At 41.5% G+C, this 15691-nt stretch overlaps 1 protein-coding gene across 1 annotated transcript in view; it reads right to left on the bottom strand.

Moving 5' to 3' along the window:
• Positions 1-687: 687 nt before the first annotated feature.
• The window catches only part of LOC138652191 (mucin-2-like), a 209517-nt gene continuing 194513 nt past the window's right edge, over positions 688-15691 (bottom strand). Inside the window, exons 207-220 of the mRNA XM_069742959.1 lie at positions 15440-15480; positions 14723-14825; positions 13933-13949; positions 13333-13350; positions 11021-11126; positions 10155-10195; positions 9964-10066; positions 9209-9304; positions 9052-9077; positions 5938-5979; positions 5460-5565; positions 4229-4321; positions 2568-2638; positions 688-1755 (exon numbers count right to left, since the gene is read on the bottom strand). Of these exons, the coding sequence (XP_069599060.1) occupies positions 1438-1755; positions 2568-2638; positions 4229-4321; positions 5460-5565; positions 5938-5979; positions 9052-9077; positions 9209-9304; positions 9964-10066; positions 10155-10195; positions 11021-11126; positions 13333-13350; positions 13933-13949; positions 14723-14825; positions 15440-15480 (1181 nt within the window). The 3' untranslated portion in view covers positions 688-1437. The remainder of the gene's footprint in view (positions 1756-2567; positions 2639-4228; positions 4322-5459; positions 5566-5937; positions 5980-9051; positions 9078-9208; positions 9305-9963; positions 10067-10154; positions 10196-11020; positions 11127-13332; positions 13351-13932; positions 13950-14722; positions 14826-15439; positions 15481-15691) is intronic.

Raw genomic sequence — 15691 nt, 5'->3', positions numbered from 1 at the left:
GATCAAGGGGACCCAGAGGACATCGCCCGACACGATCTGAGGCTGCTGGCATGGGACACTGGGTGCGCAGGCGCGGGGCAGGAGAGGAGGGGGCCAGCGCAGTGAGATGGCCAGGAAAGGACATAAGAAGGGGGTTCTGGCAAAGTGTACCCTGAATTACCTGAGAGATGGCTGGACCACAGACCCGGAGGACACAGCACACCAAGGTGGGTGCATTAAAGAACTGTGAGTATAAGTTTGGAAACTTCACCCCGCTGTGTCCTCTGAATTATTACCACGCCACCTGCCCTGCACCACAACGCTCACCATCACATTTTACACCATAGCTGTCCTGTGGCCTACCTCTACCCATGGAGAGCTGTACCAACTCAGCTGCATCACCATCTGCCTCAGAAGATCTGCACTGCAGCATCGGCTAACCCTGGGTGAACACCAAGGGTGGCGTCATGAACAATCCCCTCTCCCTTTAATGACTTTATTTCTATAATTAATCCCCATTTTGATTGCGCGCCCAGGGCCACGGACTGGGTCACCACTGCTGTGACCACCCTTTTAAGAACCATCCGACCCGGTTCCAAGTACCCCACTGCCCTAGCGGGTGTCCCATCTGCTTTTCTCAAAGATTGTAAAAGAATGGGGTGTACTAAAGAGCTATTGTGAAAAAAATAAAACAAACGTATAAAAAAATGAAAATTGTAAGAATGTCTTTTATTCTAGAAACCACAGAGATATTCCACAAATCTGCTCAAATGGCAAAATAGTAAACAGAGGTAACAAGTTATCATAGTTCAACAATCATTTTTTTTTCTTTGCTTCAGTCCCCACCTCTAACAAAGCCATAATAGGTTGAATTTCCAATTTTACAAATTTCAATTTTGCATTAAAATTCCAGGAGGGCTAGTAAATGTGTATATTATGTACAGCATATATTATTTAAACATTTCTTTTTACAAACATCCTTCATTTTCAATTAATCCTTCATTTTACTTTTTTTCGTAACACATCAGTTAAAAGGGATTTCCAGGATTAGAAAAATATGGCTGCCTTTTTACAAAAAAGTTTTTGGGGTACATGCACAAAGCATGATGACCGGTGGGATGAGTAATTATAGGGATGGTGTGAATACACCCAGTAGTAACTAAATTGACATTTTTATTCTGTGTGTATCTTCCAAAATTATTCCTAATGTGAGTTGTGATATCAAACTATATGGTCTTATTTGGTTGGTTCTGCCGTTGGGTGAAGAGTAGAAACAACTTTAAGAAACATTGAGAAAACCTTATTGTGTCTTATACTATAAAAAGTAAAAATGGCTGATTTCTACCATCAAGGGTTTGGAAAGAAAAAAAAGCCATTTACAAAAATGATACAGAGTTTAGAAAAAGCAACTGTGGTAGTGTTTTCGTAACTGGAAATGCTAAAATTACATGATTTCATTTAATTCCCGATTCCAAGAGATGACCATAGAGAGAAACCACTTCCTTCTTCTCCTCCTTCTTCTTCTTCACTGCTTCCACTATTACCACTGCTTCCGGATCCGGATCCACTCCCATCCTCCTCAGAGCATTTGTTGCACCCACATTCAGACGCTTCTTGCACAGTTAAGCTGGTCTTTGAATCACCCGGGCAAGGCAATTCGAAAGTCTTGGCTTGGGTTTTGGTTACGGAGCAACATCGGCAATGAGAAACTGCAGTCCAGGTGGCGCTGTATTCTGTTTTCGAATGACAGTATCCACTACAAGATGCTAATATTACCTAAAAGAATGAAGGAAGAACATTGGATGAAGACTATAAAACAGTCAATAGTAATCAGAGTCAATAAGGTCCATATAAAAGGGTGTATTTCATTAAAGACATCTCCTTTGATAAACCTCCATACTTGTAGCTTTTACATTACCACTGCCTTAAAATATAAAGTTGAACCTATCTTTGATTCCTATATGCCAATATAGAATATATTGATTGGGTTCTGTCTTGATAAGGTCTCAGTTGAGGCCCGGACTGGCCCACAGGAGAACAGGTGGACCGCAATGGAGGAGTGGACCATTACCTTGCTAAGTGCGCAGTTGATTGGCTTTCTAACCATGTCACTTGTTTGCATTAAGACCTTCAAATGCTGCATAAAATGTATGTATTTTGTCTTCTGGAGTCACGGAAGTGGAGATAATGACTCTTTGGGGAAGTAGCTCCGCCATCATGACTCCAACTTTCATTATTTACATACAGGATGTGCAGTGATGAAAAGACTCTACAATTCAGGATATTTCTAGTTAAAAAAGGTTCCTATGACGGTAGCATGGTAATTTTTACATGTAGTTTTAACGCTGCTGGTTTGCTCCATTTCAAGTCAAAAGAGATATCTGAAGCAAGATAAAACCATGGCAGACGACAGCGGCAAAAATCAACCCTGTTATATTGTACAGCGTTAAGACAGACTATGATGTTAGTAATGGGTTGTATAAGATAATATGGAGTATAAAATCCCCATTTGGGGAGAGAAAATTTACAATTAAGTTTTCAAGTTCTTATAATACCATATTGAATAAAGTGTCCATCACACTACTTACTTCAGCACTGCATTGTCCAGATGACAGAGTTACGTGGGTGGGAACAGCATAGCACTCATTCCTCTTTTTCTCTGCGAATGAAAAATAAAGAATAGGATGATTTTTAGAAGAGTAGCGAGGTATCACAACTTATTTGATATGGTTGTAGGCCGGACCTTGCAATAATCCGAGGGCCATGGAATGACATCTGACCTTGGACAGTTATTAGTGTAGTTGACCAAATCTTTTCTCTACTCGTAAGTAAAATTAAAAGTTGAACCCCTCTATGATTCGTATATGCCAGTATAGACTATATGGATTGTGTGCTGTCTTGATAAGACCTCACTTTAAACTTGGACTGACCCATGGGAGAACAAGTAAATTCCCCGGTAGGCCCCTATGCAGGAATGGAAGACCAGCATGACCAGTGCTTGATTTATGATTTAACATACTACCCACTTTAATATTCTATTGAAGGATAGGATGAGATATGTAAAGGAGTAGTAGCAAACTGCATAATATTCTTCATCTGGCCCTAAACTTCGCAACATCGATTCAGGGACCCCTTCCACTTGAATCATTGTGCAGCTTCTTGATCTGGCTAACAGTACAGCTCTGCTTTGGTTTTTTGGGTTTTTTTTACCACCAGATTGGTATCAATAATGTATATTCTCTGTGTGTAGCAATATACTTAGCAGTCACCATCCTCTACTGTTCCCGGTGCTTCTACACTACGTGACCGGAGTTATGACTGGTCGGCCTACTTCAGTGTTTCCTGGGAGGACCAGAAGTCCCTTCTTAATGGGAGTTTATGAGTCTCAGAACGAGACTCTCATGGACTTACGGTAAAGGAGATAGTAACTGTTTAGCTGTGACTTACGGACAGTCAGAACTGCGGTCACAAGATGGCAGAGAAGACAGCAACCGGTAAATATTTTACGACACACAGGAACATATGTAACTGATATCTATTTGGTATAATTTTTTTAAAAAAACTGACAGGTAATCTAAGGTCGTTAATCATGAAATGTTCTATCCATATTTTTTACGGATGGGACACATTCTCATTTTAATCTAAGGATCTGCTCACATGTCCTATTTTTAGTCATGGGCAAGAAACTGGCATAGCCACATTGCGATGGCAATGCAACCACAAATTGCACTGACATGCTCTTTCCCAAAAAGGCACGCAGCTATTAATTAGTTATTATTAGTGTTCCAATCCACCAGATGGATCACTATAATAGATGTGTAAATCGATTTGCAGGACCGTGGGGCAACAGCCAGGATGGGAGCTTTGAGAACCGCTTCCTTCACCGCAGATTCCCCGCCGCCCCTTCAGATTTGAAGTGGCATGACACACACACGACGTCTTGCCAGACCTACTAATTAGAAGAGACGCAGAGGCATTTAATCAGGCCTTCTTATGGCGACCATGAAATACTGACTTTGCCCCTGGACCAGGGTTCTGCAAGTTGATTGTCTCATCCATAGCCACGTGGCAATTTGAACTCATCCGTAGCCGCGTGGCTATTTGAACTCATCCATTAATATGCATATTGAGCGTTCTCTAAAACCAAAATGGTCAAGCTTTTGAGGGATTGCTCGCAAACGTTAGAAGAATCAGGAAAAAAAAATGGAATCCCCAAAATTCTCAAAGACTTTTGTTTCTGTATACTTACCACACCTCAGCTTGGGACAGCACTGGTTGCTCTGTTGCACCGCTACCAAGCGCTCATCACTTTCACAAGACGGTATCGTTTTGCAAGCACATTCTGTAGGGAAACAGAAATATTTCATCAGAAACATTGACGGCACAGAATTAACCACAATGCCAACCATTGGTTCCAGTGGCGTCACTTAAAGCTCATGGGTGCCAATACAAAAGCCCCAACAGGTCTGCAATTATTGCAAGTCTTTAATAGTATTAATATTTACACATAGGACAAAGGGATTTTTGGGGCCTCTTATGCTCCAAGGCCCAGGTGCGATTGCAACCCCTGCACCTATTGGTTTCATAGAATAGGACTTGGAAAAAAAAAGATGGCAAAAAATATGGGTACCGGACTTGCTGCCAAATTGCAGATAGCAGGACTTACACTGAGTAATTCCACCCACTATTTCCTTCCAGCAGGGCAAGATGATGGGCACCATCTTACTGTTCCACTATAGTTCATTCTCCATTCTTCTTTTTTGGAAGACTGGGAGACCACAACTCATGATTTCAGCCCGTATGTAATCACTAACAGTTGTGCCTATATCTGCACTTGCTTTTTTGCACGTAATAATACCCTACAGTGCGCCATGTTGTTCACTTTTTTTCTTAAAACCAACCAAAAATTCATAATCTTTCAATAATAATTCCCAATCCCTGAAAAAAAAAAATCATATTTCTAGAGGGAACTCCTATGTCTACCCTATAAAAAGTGATAGCTCCATCTTTGACGGAAAAACTAACCAATTTCTAAGACTATGGAATGGGAGACACTTACACCCCTATCCCATATTTCGACCCAAAAAAACTATTTCGCAGAAGGCGGCTTCATTTATCATTAATAAATACTATTTGGTACCCTAATAAATAAAAATCAAGTATGTCAGTGTTATTTGAGCATCGTATTGCTGTAGTATTGGGCACTGTTGTGCAACTTGGTCTTCGTATCTGATTAATATTAGGAAGTCTGGTTGCTAGGGGAATGTTCCATCACATTGATAATACTGTGGTTGCTAAGGCGGGTATCCCTAGCAACGCAACTGTTATATAGGATTCAGCTGATCAGTTCATAGCTGGACTGACAATGGAGAAGGAGGATCAGCTTAGAAGACGTCAAGTCATAAAATTCCCCAAGTTTTCTATCAATAAATGTATTCCTACCTTGTTTAGGTACTAACTGTTGGCGCTGTTGTACTTACCGCATGTCTGGATTGGACAGCATGGGTCAGCTGGATTTATGTGTGTAACCAGACGCTCTTGTTCATTGCAGACCTTCACCGGGCATTCTCTGTCCTCACACCTCACCTGTACATTGACGTAATGTGGAAGATGTCAGAATGTCTTCTTCGGGTGCTTTCATATTGTTTTGGGTGGCCCCGTCAGAGAATACGTCTGAGCCCCCCATGTAAAATGGGATCTGGACTTATGTGCTAACTGGGCCATGTAATGATGCAGACAGTGTGAATGTGCTCTCTGACGCACCTGATTTTCAGGAGTGTTCACCAATGGGAGAAGGACATTCAGATGTAGTGTACTACATCTGAGAGTCCTCTTCCTTTAGGACGTAGGCTTCAGACAAATGCCCAGACGAGGCCACCTAACTCAATGTGAAAGCACCCTTACTGTTCACACAGTCCCCAATGAAATATCTGAAATATCAGTGATGTTGTGACCTACCCCATGTGAGGTACTGCTGATTATTGTAGTAGGAGCTTCCTCCTAAGAAAAGACAAAAGAAAACACGACGACGTGAGAGGAAAACCACAGAGCACCATGAATCTTTTGCGCCATCTTGTCGACAGGAAAGCAGAAGTTTGATTTCTATACACTCTTCCAAAAAGCTGAGGTAAGATATTAAGTGATGACTATTGATATATCTTTACTATTGTTGTTATTATCGGTATTTCCATCTGAATGACCCCAGATAAAAGGGAATTGGACGCCATTTTTACCAAGCTAAAAGTTTGGTGAACGATGTTTTGCTTCTTTATTTGATTGTTGGATAATTACTTCTCTACCTGGTCGGCACTGAAAATGTGAATCATCTGGGACAGACTAGTTGCTAAGGACCCAGAGGTGCTGGTTAGGGCTCAGTTAAATGGCCATATAACATGGATGACAATCGCATCGCAATACAAGGACTGGCCGGCGGCTTTCTTGACCTGAGCATGACAACAGGTATTTCTATACAGATTTCACTCTCCGGTCAGGAGGGCAGGCCAGTCCGTGCATTGCGATGTGATCATCTTCCGCGTTATTGGGCTGTCTGACTGCGCCCTTAGGCAGGGAATACTTATTATTAACCAACTTGTCAAGTAAGTAATGAAGGACAGATTAGTTGTTGACCCAGGCTGCCTGACAAATGCTTTAATGAACTGTTTTTTTTTATATAGGGCATCTGTAGCAACCAACCCGTCCCTTGCGTAATCTAGTACAGGCTAGTTGCTACGGACCTGCTATTTGGCAACTGTATTACAGAACTGGTTGCTAGGCAGGAAATTCTTAGCAACAAACCTGTCAGTTGATTAATCTGAGACAGACTAGTTTCTAAGGACTCAGAACTGGTTGCTAGGCAGTGCATTCTTAGCATCCAACCTGCCACTTGATTAATCTGGGACAGTCTAGTAGCTAAGGATCCAGAACTGGTTGCTAGACAGTGCATTCTTAGTATCCAACCTGTCAGTTGATTAATCTAGGACAGACGAGTTGTTAAGGACTCAGAACTGGTTGCTAGGCAGTGCATTCTTAGCATCCAACCTGCCACTTGATTAATCTGGGACAGTCTAGTTGCTAAGGATCCAGAACTGGTTGCTAGACAGTGCATTCTTAGCATCCAACCTGTCAGTTGATTAATCTGGGACAGACTAGTTGTTAAGGACTCAGAACTGGTTGCTAGGCAGTGCATTCTTAGCATCCAACCTGCCACTTGATTAATCTGGGACAGTCTAGTTGCTAAGGATCCAGAACTGGTTGCTAGACAGTGCATTCTTAGCATCCAACCTGTCAGTTGATTAATCTGGGACAGACTAGTTGTTAAGGACTCAGAACTGGTTGCTAGGCAGTGCATTCTTAGCATCCAACCTGCCACTTGATTAATCTGGGACAGTCTAGTAGCTAAGGATCCAGAACTGGTTGCTAGACAGTGCATTCTTAGTATCCAACCTGTCAGTTGATTAATCTAGGACAGACGAGTTGTTAAGGATCTAGAACTGGTTGCTAGGCAGTGCATTCTTAGCATCCAACCTGTCAGTTGATTAATCTGGGACAGGCTAGTTGTTAAGGATCTAGAACTGGTTGCTAGGCAGTGCATTCTTAGTATCCAACCTGTCAGTTGATTAATCTGGGACAGACTAGTTGTTAAGGACTCAGAACTGGTTGCTAGGCAGTGCATTCTTAGCATCCAACCTGCCACTTGATTAATCTGGGACAGTCTAGTAGCTAAGGATCCAGAACTGGTTGCTAGACAGTGCATTCTTAGTATCCAACCTGTCAGTTGATTAATCTAGGACAGACGAGTTGTTAAGGATCTAGAACAGGTTGCTAGGCAGTGCATTCTTAGCATCCAACCTGTCAGTTGAGTATCCTGGGTTAGACTAGTTGCTAAAGATCTGCTACTTGAAAACTATATTACAGAACTGGTTGGTAGGCAGGACATCCTTAGCAACCAACCTGCCTGTTGAGTAATCTGGGAAGAACTAGTTGTTAATGGCCTGCCAGCTGCATGACAAAAGCATTACAGAACTTGTTGTTAGGCAGTGCATGCTCAGCAACTAAAATGTCAAATGAGATATCTGGGACAAAGTTGTTGCTAAGAATCCAGAACTGGTTGTTAGTCAGTACATCCTTAGTTACGAACCTGTCAATTGAGTAATCTGGGTCAGACTAGTTGCTAAAGATCTTCTGCTTGAAAACTACATTCCAGAACTGGTTGGTAGGCAGAGCTTCCTTAGCAATCAACCTGCCCATTGAGTAATCTGGGAATAGCTAGTTATTACGGGCCGGCCTGCTGCATGACATTAGCATTACGGGACTGATTGCTAGGCAGTGTATCCATAGCAACTAAACGGTCATTTGAGTAATTTGGGACAGATTACTTGTTAAGGACAAGAACTGGTTGTTAGTCAGTACATCCTTAGTAACCAACTTGTCAGTTAATTAATCCGAGTCAGACTAGTTGCTAAGAAAAGGCTATTTGACAACTGCATTACAGAACTGGTTGTTAGGCAGTGCATCCATAGCAACTAATCTGTTAGACACACCTGGACTGTACTGACTGCAGAAAAAGAAAAAAAAAAGTGTAGCAGTAGGCAAGCCATGGTATCTCCTATCTGTGCAGTATATTTCTAAAAATGGATTTAGGGGGAAAGATACTTTAAGGGGCGCAGTCTGAAGGCCATGCAACATGGCTGGCCATCTCATCGTAATGTATGGACTGGCGACATCAACATCAGACGGCTGTATAAATCGGACTGAGATCGGAGCACATTGTACGGACTGGCCGGCAGCTATCCTGACCTGAGCGTGACAGCGTCATGTACTTCTCCGCAGCAGTCACGCTCGGGTCAGGAGAGCTGCAGGCCAGTCTGTGCAATCGTCGGCCATGTTATATGGCCGTCTGACTACGTCCTATGGTCAATTATTTCTCCTGGTTTCGTTATGTGCTGAATCTAACTAATCCAAGTGCATGGAATATATCTACAATTACCACAGGGAATAAGTGGAGTTAGAACCTATGACAAATCTAATATCCTTCTCATTTCTAATTAATAATGTGCATATCAATGTACTTACTGTAGTCAGGGGAGGAGGAGGGGGCCCTGAAAAAAAGAAGGAAATTGTCAGAGATCAACTGCTCGTGTATAAAACACCACTGTACGTATGGGAAAATGAGGACTTGCCTTATGCCAAATTGTGCGATGGATCATAGAAACCGATGTTTAGTACTTACCGCAAATATAGGTGGGGCAACACTGGGTGTCTAGATTGATATTCGCAATTGGGGTTCCTCCATCACAATTGGGTGGCGGATTGCAAGGTTGGCACTCTGCAAGATCAATGGAGGATAACATTTGTAAGAAAGCTATATTGTGGCTTTTCACATCCATACTACCTCGAACCAATCTATGGTCTGGAGCAGTGGTCCCTAATTCCCGGCATGCCCTGACAGCCATTGGCTTGATGGACATGTCTGAGCTATAGTTTACCAACAGATCAGTTGGAGATCCTAATCTAGACTTTCTGGTATTGATCATTGAAAGGGTTGTCCACCTTTGGTGATATTTAGATTTTTTTTTCCCTAAATGCATGTGTATGGGGCTAAAAATCAATTTTGTAATTAAGTTTCCTTAAAAATGTTGCATTGCTTAGCTTTTACAGGCTTGTGGTTTCTCGGTACCTTTAGCCTTGATGTGGTCTATGATCATAAATCAGCTAAAAAAAAATGACAGGTAAGAGTGACAAACTGTAATATTGCACCATCAGAAAAATGTCACTAATGGAATCTCGGTTAACTCATTCTGCAGCCAGCAATAGACAATGCAAAATAGAGGCTGTAGAAAGTGAACACTGCAACATTTTTAATGAAACCCAATTACAATAATGATTTTTATCAAAAAATACATGCATTTAAGTAAGCAAAAAATGTCTCCAAAGGTGGACTTAATAGATATATAGTGTCGCTACTATAAAGAAGAAGAAGCTTACTGCATTCATAGTCTCGACAGCAGTGGTTCAACCAGCCGACGAAGCTTAGGGTTTCTCCTTCCTTGGTGCACGCTTTGACGTCACACGAAACGTCACCACAGTCCTGCAATTACCAGATTACAGCCGGTTACATTATATCAGCAAATCTTATATAACCCATGTCCCAGTAGGAAGCTGTGGATTATACTTACAGATGGAACGGTGGTTATCGGGTTGGGTGTTGTTTCAACTACTGCAAAAAAAAATAAAAATTAAAAAAATTATATTTTTATATATTATACAGATCATTTGACATCATGAGTTTTGGGGAATTTTACAAATCTATAGACTGAATGATAAACAGGAACTTTTCACGGGATTAGCTACAGATGTGACCATAAAATAATAGTAAATATATATTTTAAAATTATTTTTTAGAGAGGAGGAACAAATCTTGGCCATAGACTTTTTCTGGTGCTGCAGTTCCACCCTATTGCTTTGACTGAGCTGCAGTACCAGACACGAGTGGCAAGTGGCGCTGTTTCAAATCACATACGTAAACTTTAAATGGACCATAGCAACAGGTCAAAAATGGTGAGTTTGGGATCTTTTTTTTCTTATCCTCACCTGAATAATTAATCAATATTATTATTATTATTATTATTAATCTTTGCTTTTTAATTAATTATATTTATTTTTTTAGATCCTCCTTATAGTTCCAAAAATATGGGCTTTTTTTTTTTACTTAGTGCTGTTTTTGGTGTTTATGAAAGGAGTATGGCTCAAAGGATCCTCTGGGGCGTGTACTTTGTGAGCCACGCCCCCTTCATAAACATCATAAAAAGGAGCACTGCATAAAGAGTAGCATATGAAAGAAAAAAAAGAGTGTACTCAGGGGAGAAGAACAGGAGTAAAATAAGATCAAAAACTGGTCACTTTAGGTCCTTTTTAAGGTGTAAAAAGTTTAAACTACAAACTAGTTATGTGTTATATATTCTGTTATAATAGTTTCTTAGTTGGGAGATACTTCATCTAATTGCTGATTGTATATTGAAGTTAATAAATACTTTTTACTTACTGCATTCATAGAGGGGGCAGCATGGATCATATGGGTTAGATTTCACTATGATTACACCGTTGGAACAATCGGGAGCATTTGGACATTGGGATGGAACACAAATTGGCTAGAAGAAAAACAAATGTTTGTAATTAACAGGGAAAGACAAACACTTAAAGGGGTATTCCCATCTCCAAGATCTTATCCCAATATGTAGTAATTGTAATAAAAATAATATTAGCAAATATTTCCATGCAGGGCATGTCTCTTACCCCATGTGCAGTACATGTCTCTTACCCCATGTGCAGGGCATGTCTCTTACCTCATGTGCAGGGCATGTCTCTTACCCCATGTGCAGTACATGTCTCTTACCCCATGTGCAGGGCATGTCTCTTACCCCATGTGCAGTACATGTCTCTTACCCCATGTGCAGTACATGTCTCTTACCCCATGTGCAGGGCATGTCTCTTACCCCATGTGCAGGGCGTGTCTCTTACCCCATGTGCAGTACATGTCTCTTACCCCATGTGCAGTACATGTCTCTTACCCCATGTGCAGGGCATGTCTCTTACCCCATGTGCAGGGCGTGTCTCTTACCCCATGTGCAGTACATGTCTCTTACCCCATGTGCAGGGCATGTCTCTTACCCCATGTGCAGGGCATGTCTTACAACATCTGCAGGGCATGTCTCTTACCCCATGTGCAGGGCATGTCTCTTACCCCATGTGCACTGCATGTCTCTTACCCCATGTGCAGGGCATGTCTCTTACCCCATGTGCAGTACATGTCTCTTAAACCATGTGCAGGGCACGTCTCTTACCCCATGTGCAGGGCACGTCTCTTACCCCATGTGCAGGGCATGTCTCTTACCCCATGTGCAGGGCGCGTCTCTTACCCCATGTGCAAGGCATGTCTTACCCCATGTGCAAGGCATGTCTTACCCCATGTGCAAGGCATGTCTTACCCCATGTGCAGGGCATATCTCTTACCCCATGTGCAGGGCATGTCTCTTACCCCATGTGCAGGGCACGTCTCTTACCCCATGTGCAAGGCATGTCTTACCCCATGTGCAAGGCATGTCTTACCCCATGTGCAGGGCATGTCTCTTACCCCATGTGCAGAGCATGTCTTTTACCCCATGTGCAGTGCATGTCTCTTAACCCATGTGCAGGGCATGTCTCTTACCCCATGTGCAGAGCATGTCTCTTAACCCATATGCAGGGCATGTCTCTTACCCCATGTGCAGGGCATGTCTCTTACCCCATGTGCAGGGCATGTCTCTTACCCCATGTGCAGGGCATGTCTCTTACCCCATGTGCAGGGCATGTCTCTTACCCCATGTGCAGGGCATGTCTCTTACCCCATGTGCAGGGCATGTCTCTTACCCCATGTGCAGGGCATGTCTCTTACCCCATGTGCAGGGCATGTCTTACAACATCTGCAGGGCATGTCTCTTACCCCATGTGCAGGGCATGCCTCTTACCCCAAGTGCAGGGCATGTCTCTTACCCCATGTGCAGTACATGTCTCTTACCCCATGTGCAGTACATGTCTCTTACCCCATGTGCAGTGCATGTCTCTTACCCCATGTGCAGGGCATGTCTCTTACCCCATGTGCAGGGCATATCTCTTACCCCATGTGCAGGGCATATCTCTTACCCCATGTGCAGTACATGTCTCTTACCCTATGTGCAGGGCATGTCTCTTACCCCATGTGCAGGGCATGTCTCTTACCCCATGTGCAGGGCATATCTCTTACCCCATGTGCAGGGCATGTCTCTTACCCCATGTGCAGGGCATGTCTCTTACCCCATGTGCAGTGCATGTCTTTTACCCCATGTGCAGGGCATGTCTCTTACCCCATGTGCAGGGCATGTAGCTTACATGTTCATGGTTACAGTCACTCCCATAGTGACAGTTAGTTTTTAGTGGCCATAACCATGGATATTTAAGTTATCATAATGCCCTGCACATGGGGTAAGCAACATAGCTAATCAGAAGAACTATACTATATTTCTAATTGGAGATATTTTCTATTATTATTACACCTTCTACATTGGAGATGGGAATACCTCTGTAAAGCATTGTGTTCTTCAGGAGCCCACCGCTCCCTTGCTTGCTGTGGGATAGTGCACTCCTGAGGATTGACAATTCGGACCAGAGACTTGGTTGAACCATTGGTCTGAACTGTACTTTCTGATGATTGAATAACTTTAGAGTAGCGCTTGTAAACACTACTGCAAATTATTTTCAAGTGCTGCCCTCCTTACATATTAGACTGGCTACCACTGACCTATACGAAAAAAATGTGCTGCTAAATTGAAGGAAACTTACCGGGGTGGGTGGTGGTGGCTGTAAAAGGAATATGAGAATATGTTGATATAAATGACAATAAGTTACAATATCAAGGTGACACATTTTACTTGTGAACTTCACACTTATGTGTTTTGGTGTGTTTTTTTTTATCTAGTGTCTTTTATGAAACTTTTAGCTGAGTTTTACAGTATCAGCTATATGTATGAGATTTCAGAAATCTCACGCACACAAGTTTTTCTTTTGTCCTCCGTATTTTGTGCAAAACCTGATGTTTTGGAGAACGGAGCATGTCACTTCTTTCAGCGTTTTTTCAGCTTTTTTTTTTTCAGCGTATTTCACCCATTGAAAGCAATGGGTGGTGAAAAAAAAAGCTGAAAAAAAAAATGCTGAAAAAAACACAGGTGTCATATTTTGCTTCATTTTTGGTGCCAAAGCTTGAGGAAGTAGAATCAGATTTTTTTTTTTTTTTGGCACTAAACTTTATCAGCGTGCACAAGTGACAAATGTAGCATGGCAAAAATACTGCTAAAAAGAATGAACCAAAAACACACAGAATAAACATATTAAAAAAGCTGTGTAAAATAAAAAAGATAATGTGAAAAGGATTCGGAAACTTACGTTTGTTACCGGCGGAACTGTGAAATGATACAAAGTAAAATTAATTCATAATTCGTTCTTTCCAAACGAATAGTAATAAAACTCAGTTGTATCTATACTTAAAGGCTATGTCCTCCTATGCAATTAATGTAATTGTCCTAATTTATCTAAGGCTTTATTCACACATCAGTATTTTTGATCAGTATTTCATCAATATTTGTATGCAGGAGTGTCTGTAAGACACAGAATAGGTGTTAATCAGTTACAGTTCTTATAAGTTTTACTCCAGGTTTTGGCATGTAAGCCTAAGATTAAACACAATTGAAGCATATTCTGCCTCTACTCAAACCTATGTGTCTTCTGGGTTACAGCCTAAAAACAAACCCAGTGGATTCTGCTCCATTTGCCCCTTAATTTTTGCCTTCAGTATAGTTAAAGAACAAAATTTCACAGACGACAAAAAAACTGTACAATCCGACTACATAAGGTTTGTTTGTAGTCTGTAACCGTGGAGACACAAGTCTATGAATGAGCTCTATACAGAAGAGTTGGAAATATTTGCATTATACAAATTAAAATGTTTCCAAAGATAGCCAAAACGTTTGATGCTGCCCACTCTACAATTTGCAAGCTATGTTTGGTAAACTGGTTGGAACCTCGTGATTTTGAGAAATTCGTTATATTTCTACTTTGTACAAGTGCCGTTTGTTAATATTAGACATGTTTTACAGAATGTGGCTTGATAAAATTAGAATCTATGGACGGCAACTAACCGGTGAAACAAAAATTGTTAGAACCGAATGTCACTTACCACACTCATAGTTCGTACAGCACGGGTCAATTCCTGTAACTTCAACCAAGGTATCAAATGGCCCACAAGTTGGGACAAAGCACGTAACACCTTGACATAGTGGCTGCAATGCAAGCAGATACCGATATTGAGTATATGACTGATCCTTATTATCCTGCTTGCATTATCAACATCATGGTCAGAAGATTAGAAGGAACAAGGCAAAGAGGAAGACCAGCAACCCGATGGCTTGATACAATCAAGATAATGGCGGAGAAGACCCTGGTGGACCTATCTAGACCTGCACAAGATCGATCTTCCTACAGATCTTTCATCTCTCCAATCGCCATGGCTCGAGATCGAGCAGAAAGCCGTTAAAATAAATAAATAATTATTATTACACTTATATTGAAAACTTTGTGAAAAGGTTGCAATGATCCCAGACATTTTGAAGGAATAGTGCCCAACGGTCAAAATCACTTTCCCTATTATTAAAGAAACTTTATCCGGAATTGCTTAGAAAATAATGTCTTAACGTAAGGTTAATATTAGACGCAACTGATCAGAGTTGGAAATTCAAGTTCTGTCAGTCATTTTTTTTTTGTCACCCATCATAGAACGTTTTGCTGTTTTATGACAGTCCGTGTCCAATTTACAGAATTCAAGGTCTCTAGTAACAATTCTTAATTTTGTTGGAGAACACGCTAATGCCTCGATTACTGATGTTGTTGGTCATACCTTTAGAGTTGTTGTAGGCACCGGAGTTGTGGTTTCTACAACTGTTGACAAAACACAAGATTAGTTATTTTACTTATTATGTATTTTATTAGTTCCTTGTGGTCTCTTAAAGAAGTTACTTTGGAATTTTTTACTTATTGGGCTAAGCGTTTACCGGCAGGTTCTACCCTGGGACAATCTGTTCCCACTCAGTCAGCCAATCTGCTGCTTCATTTGACTTAAAGTTTACAGAGCAATTCTTTCTCTTCTGGT

The sequence above is a fragment of the Ranitomeya imitator genome, chromosome 10 (assembly GCF_032444005.1).
Source record: "Ranitomeya imitator isolate aRanImi1 chromosome 10, aRanImi1.pri, whole genome shotgun sequence".
In the NCBI taxonomy this organism is placed as follows: Eukaryota; Metazoa; Chordata; class Amphibia; order Anura; family Dendrobatidae; genus Ranitomeya; species Ranitomeya imitator.
The sequence above is the reverse complement of the archived record's forward strand: the minus strand, read 5'-3'. Positions and strand labels throughout refer to the sequence as shown.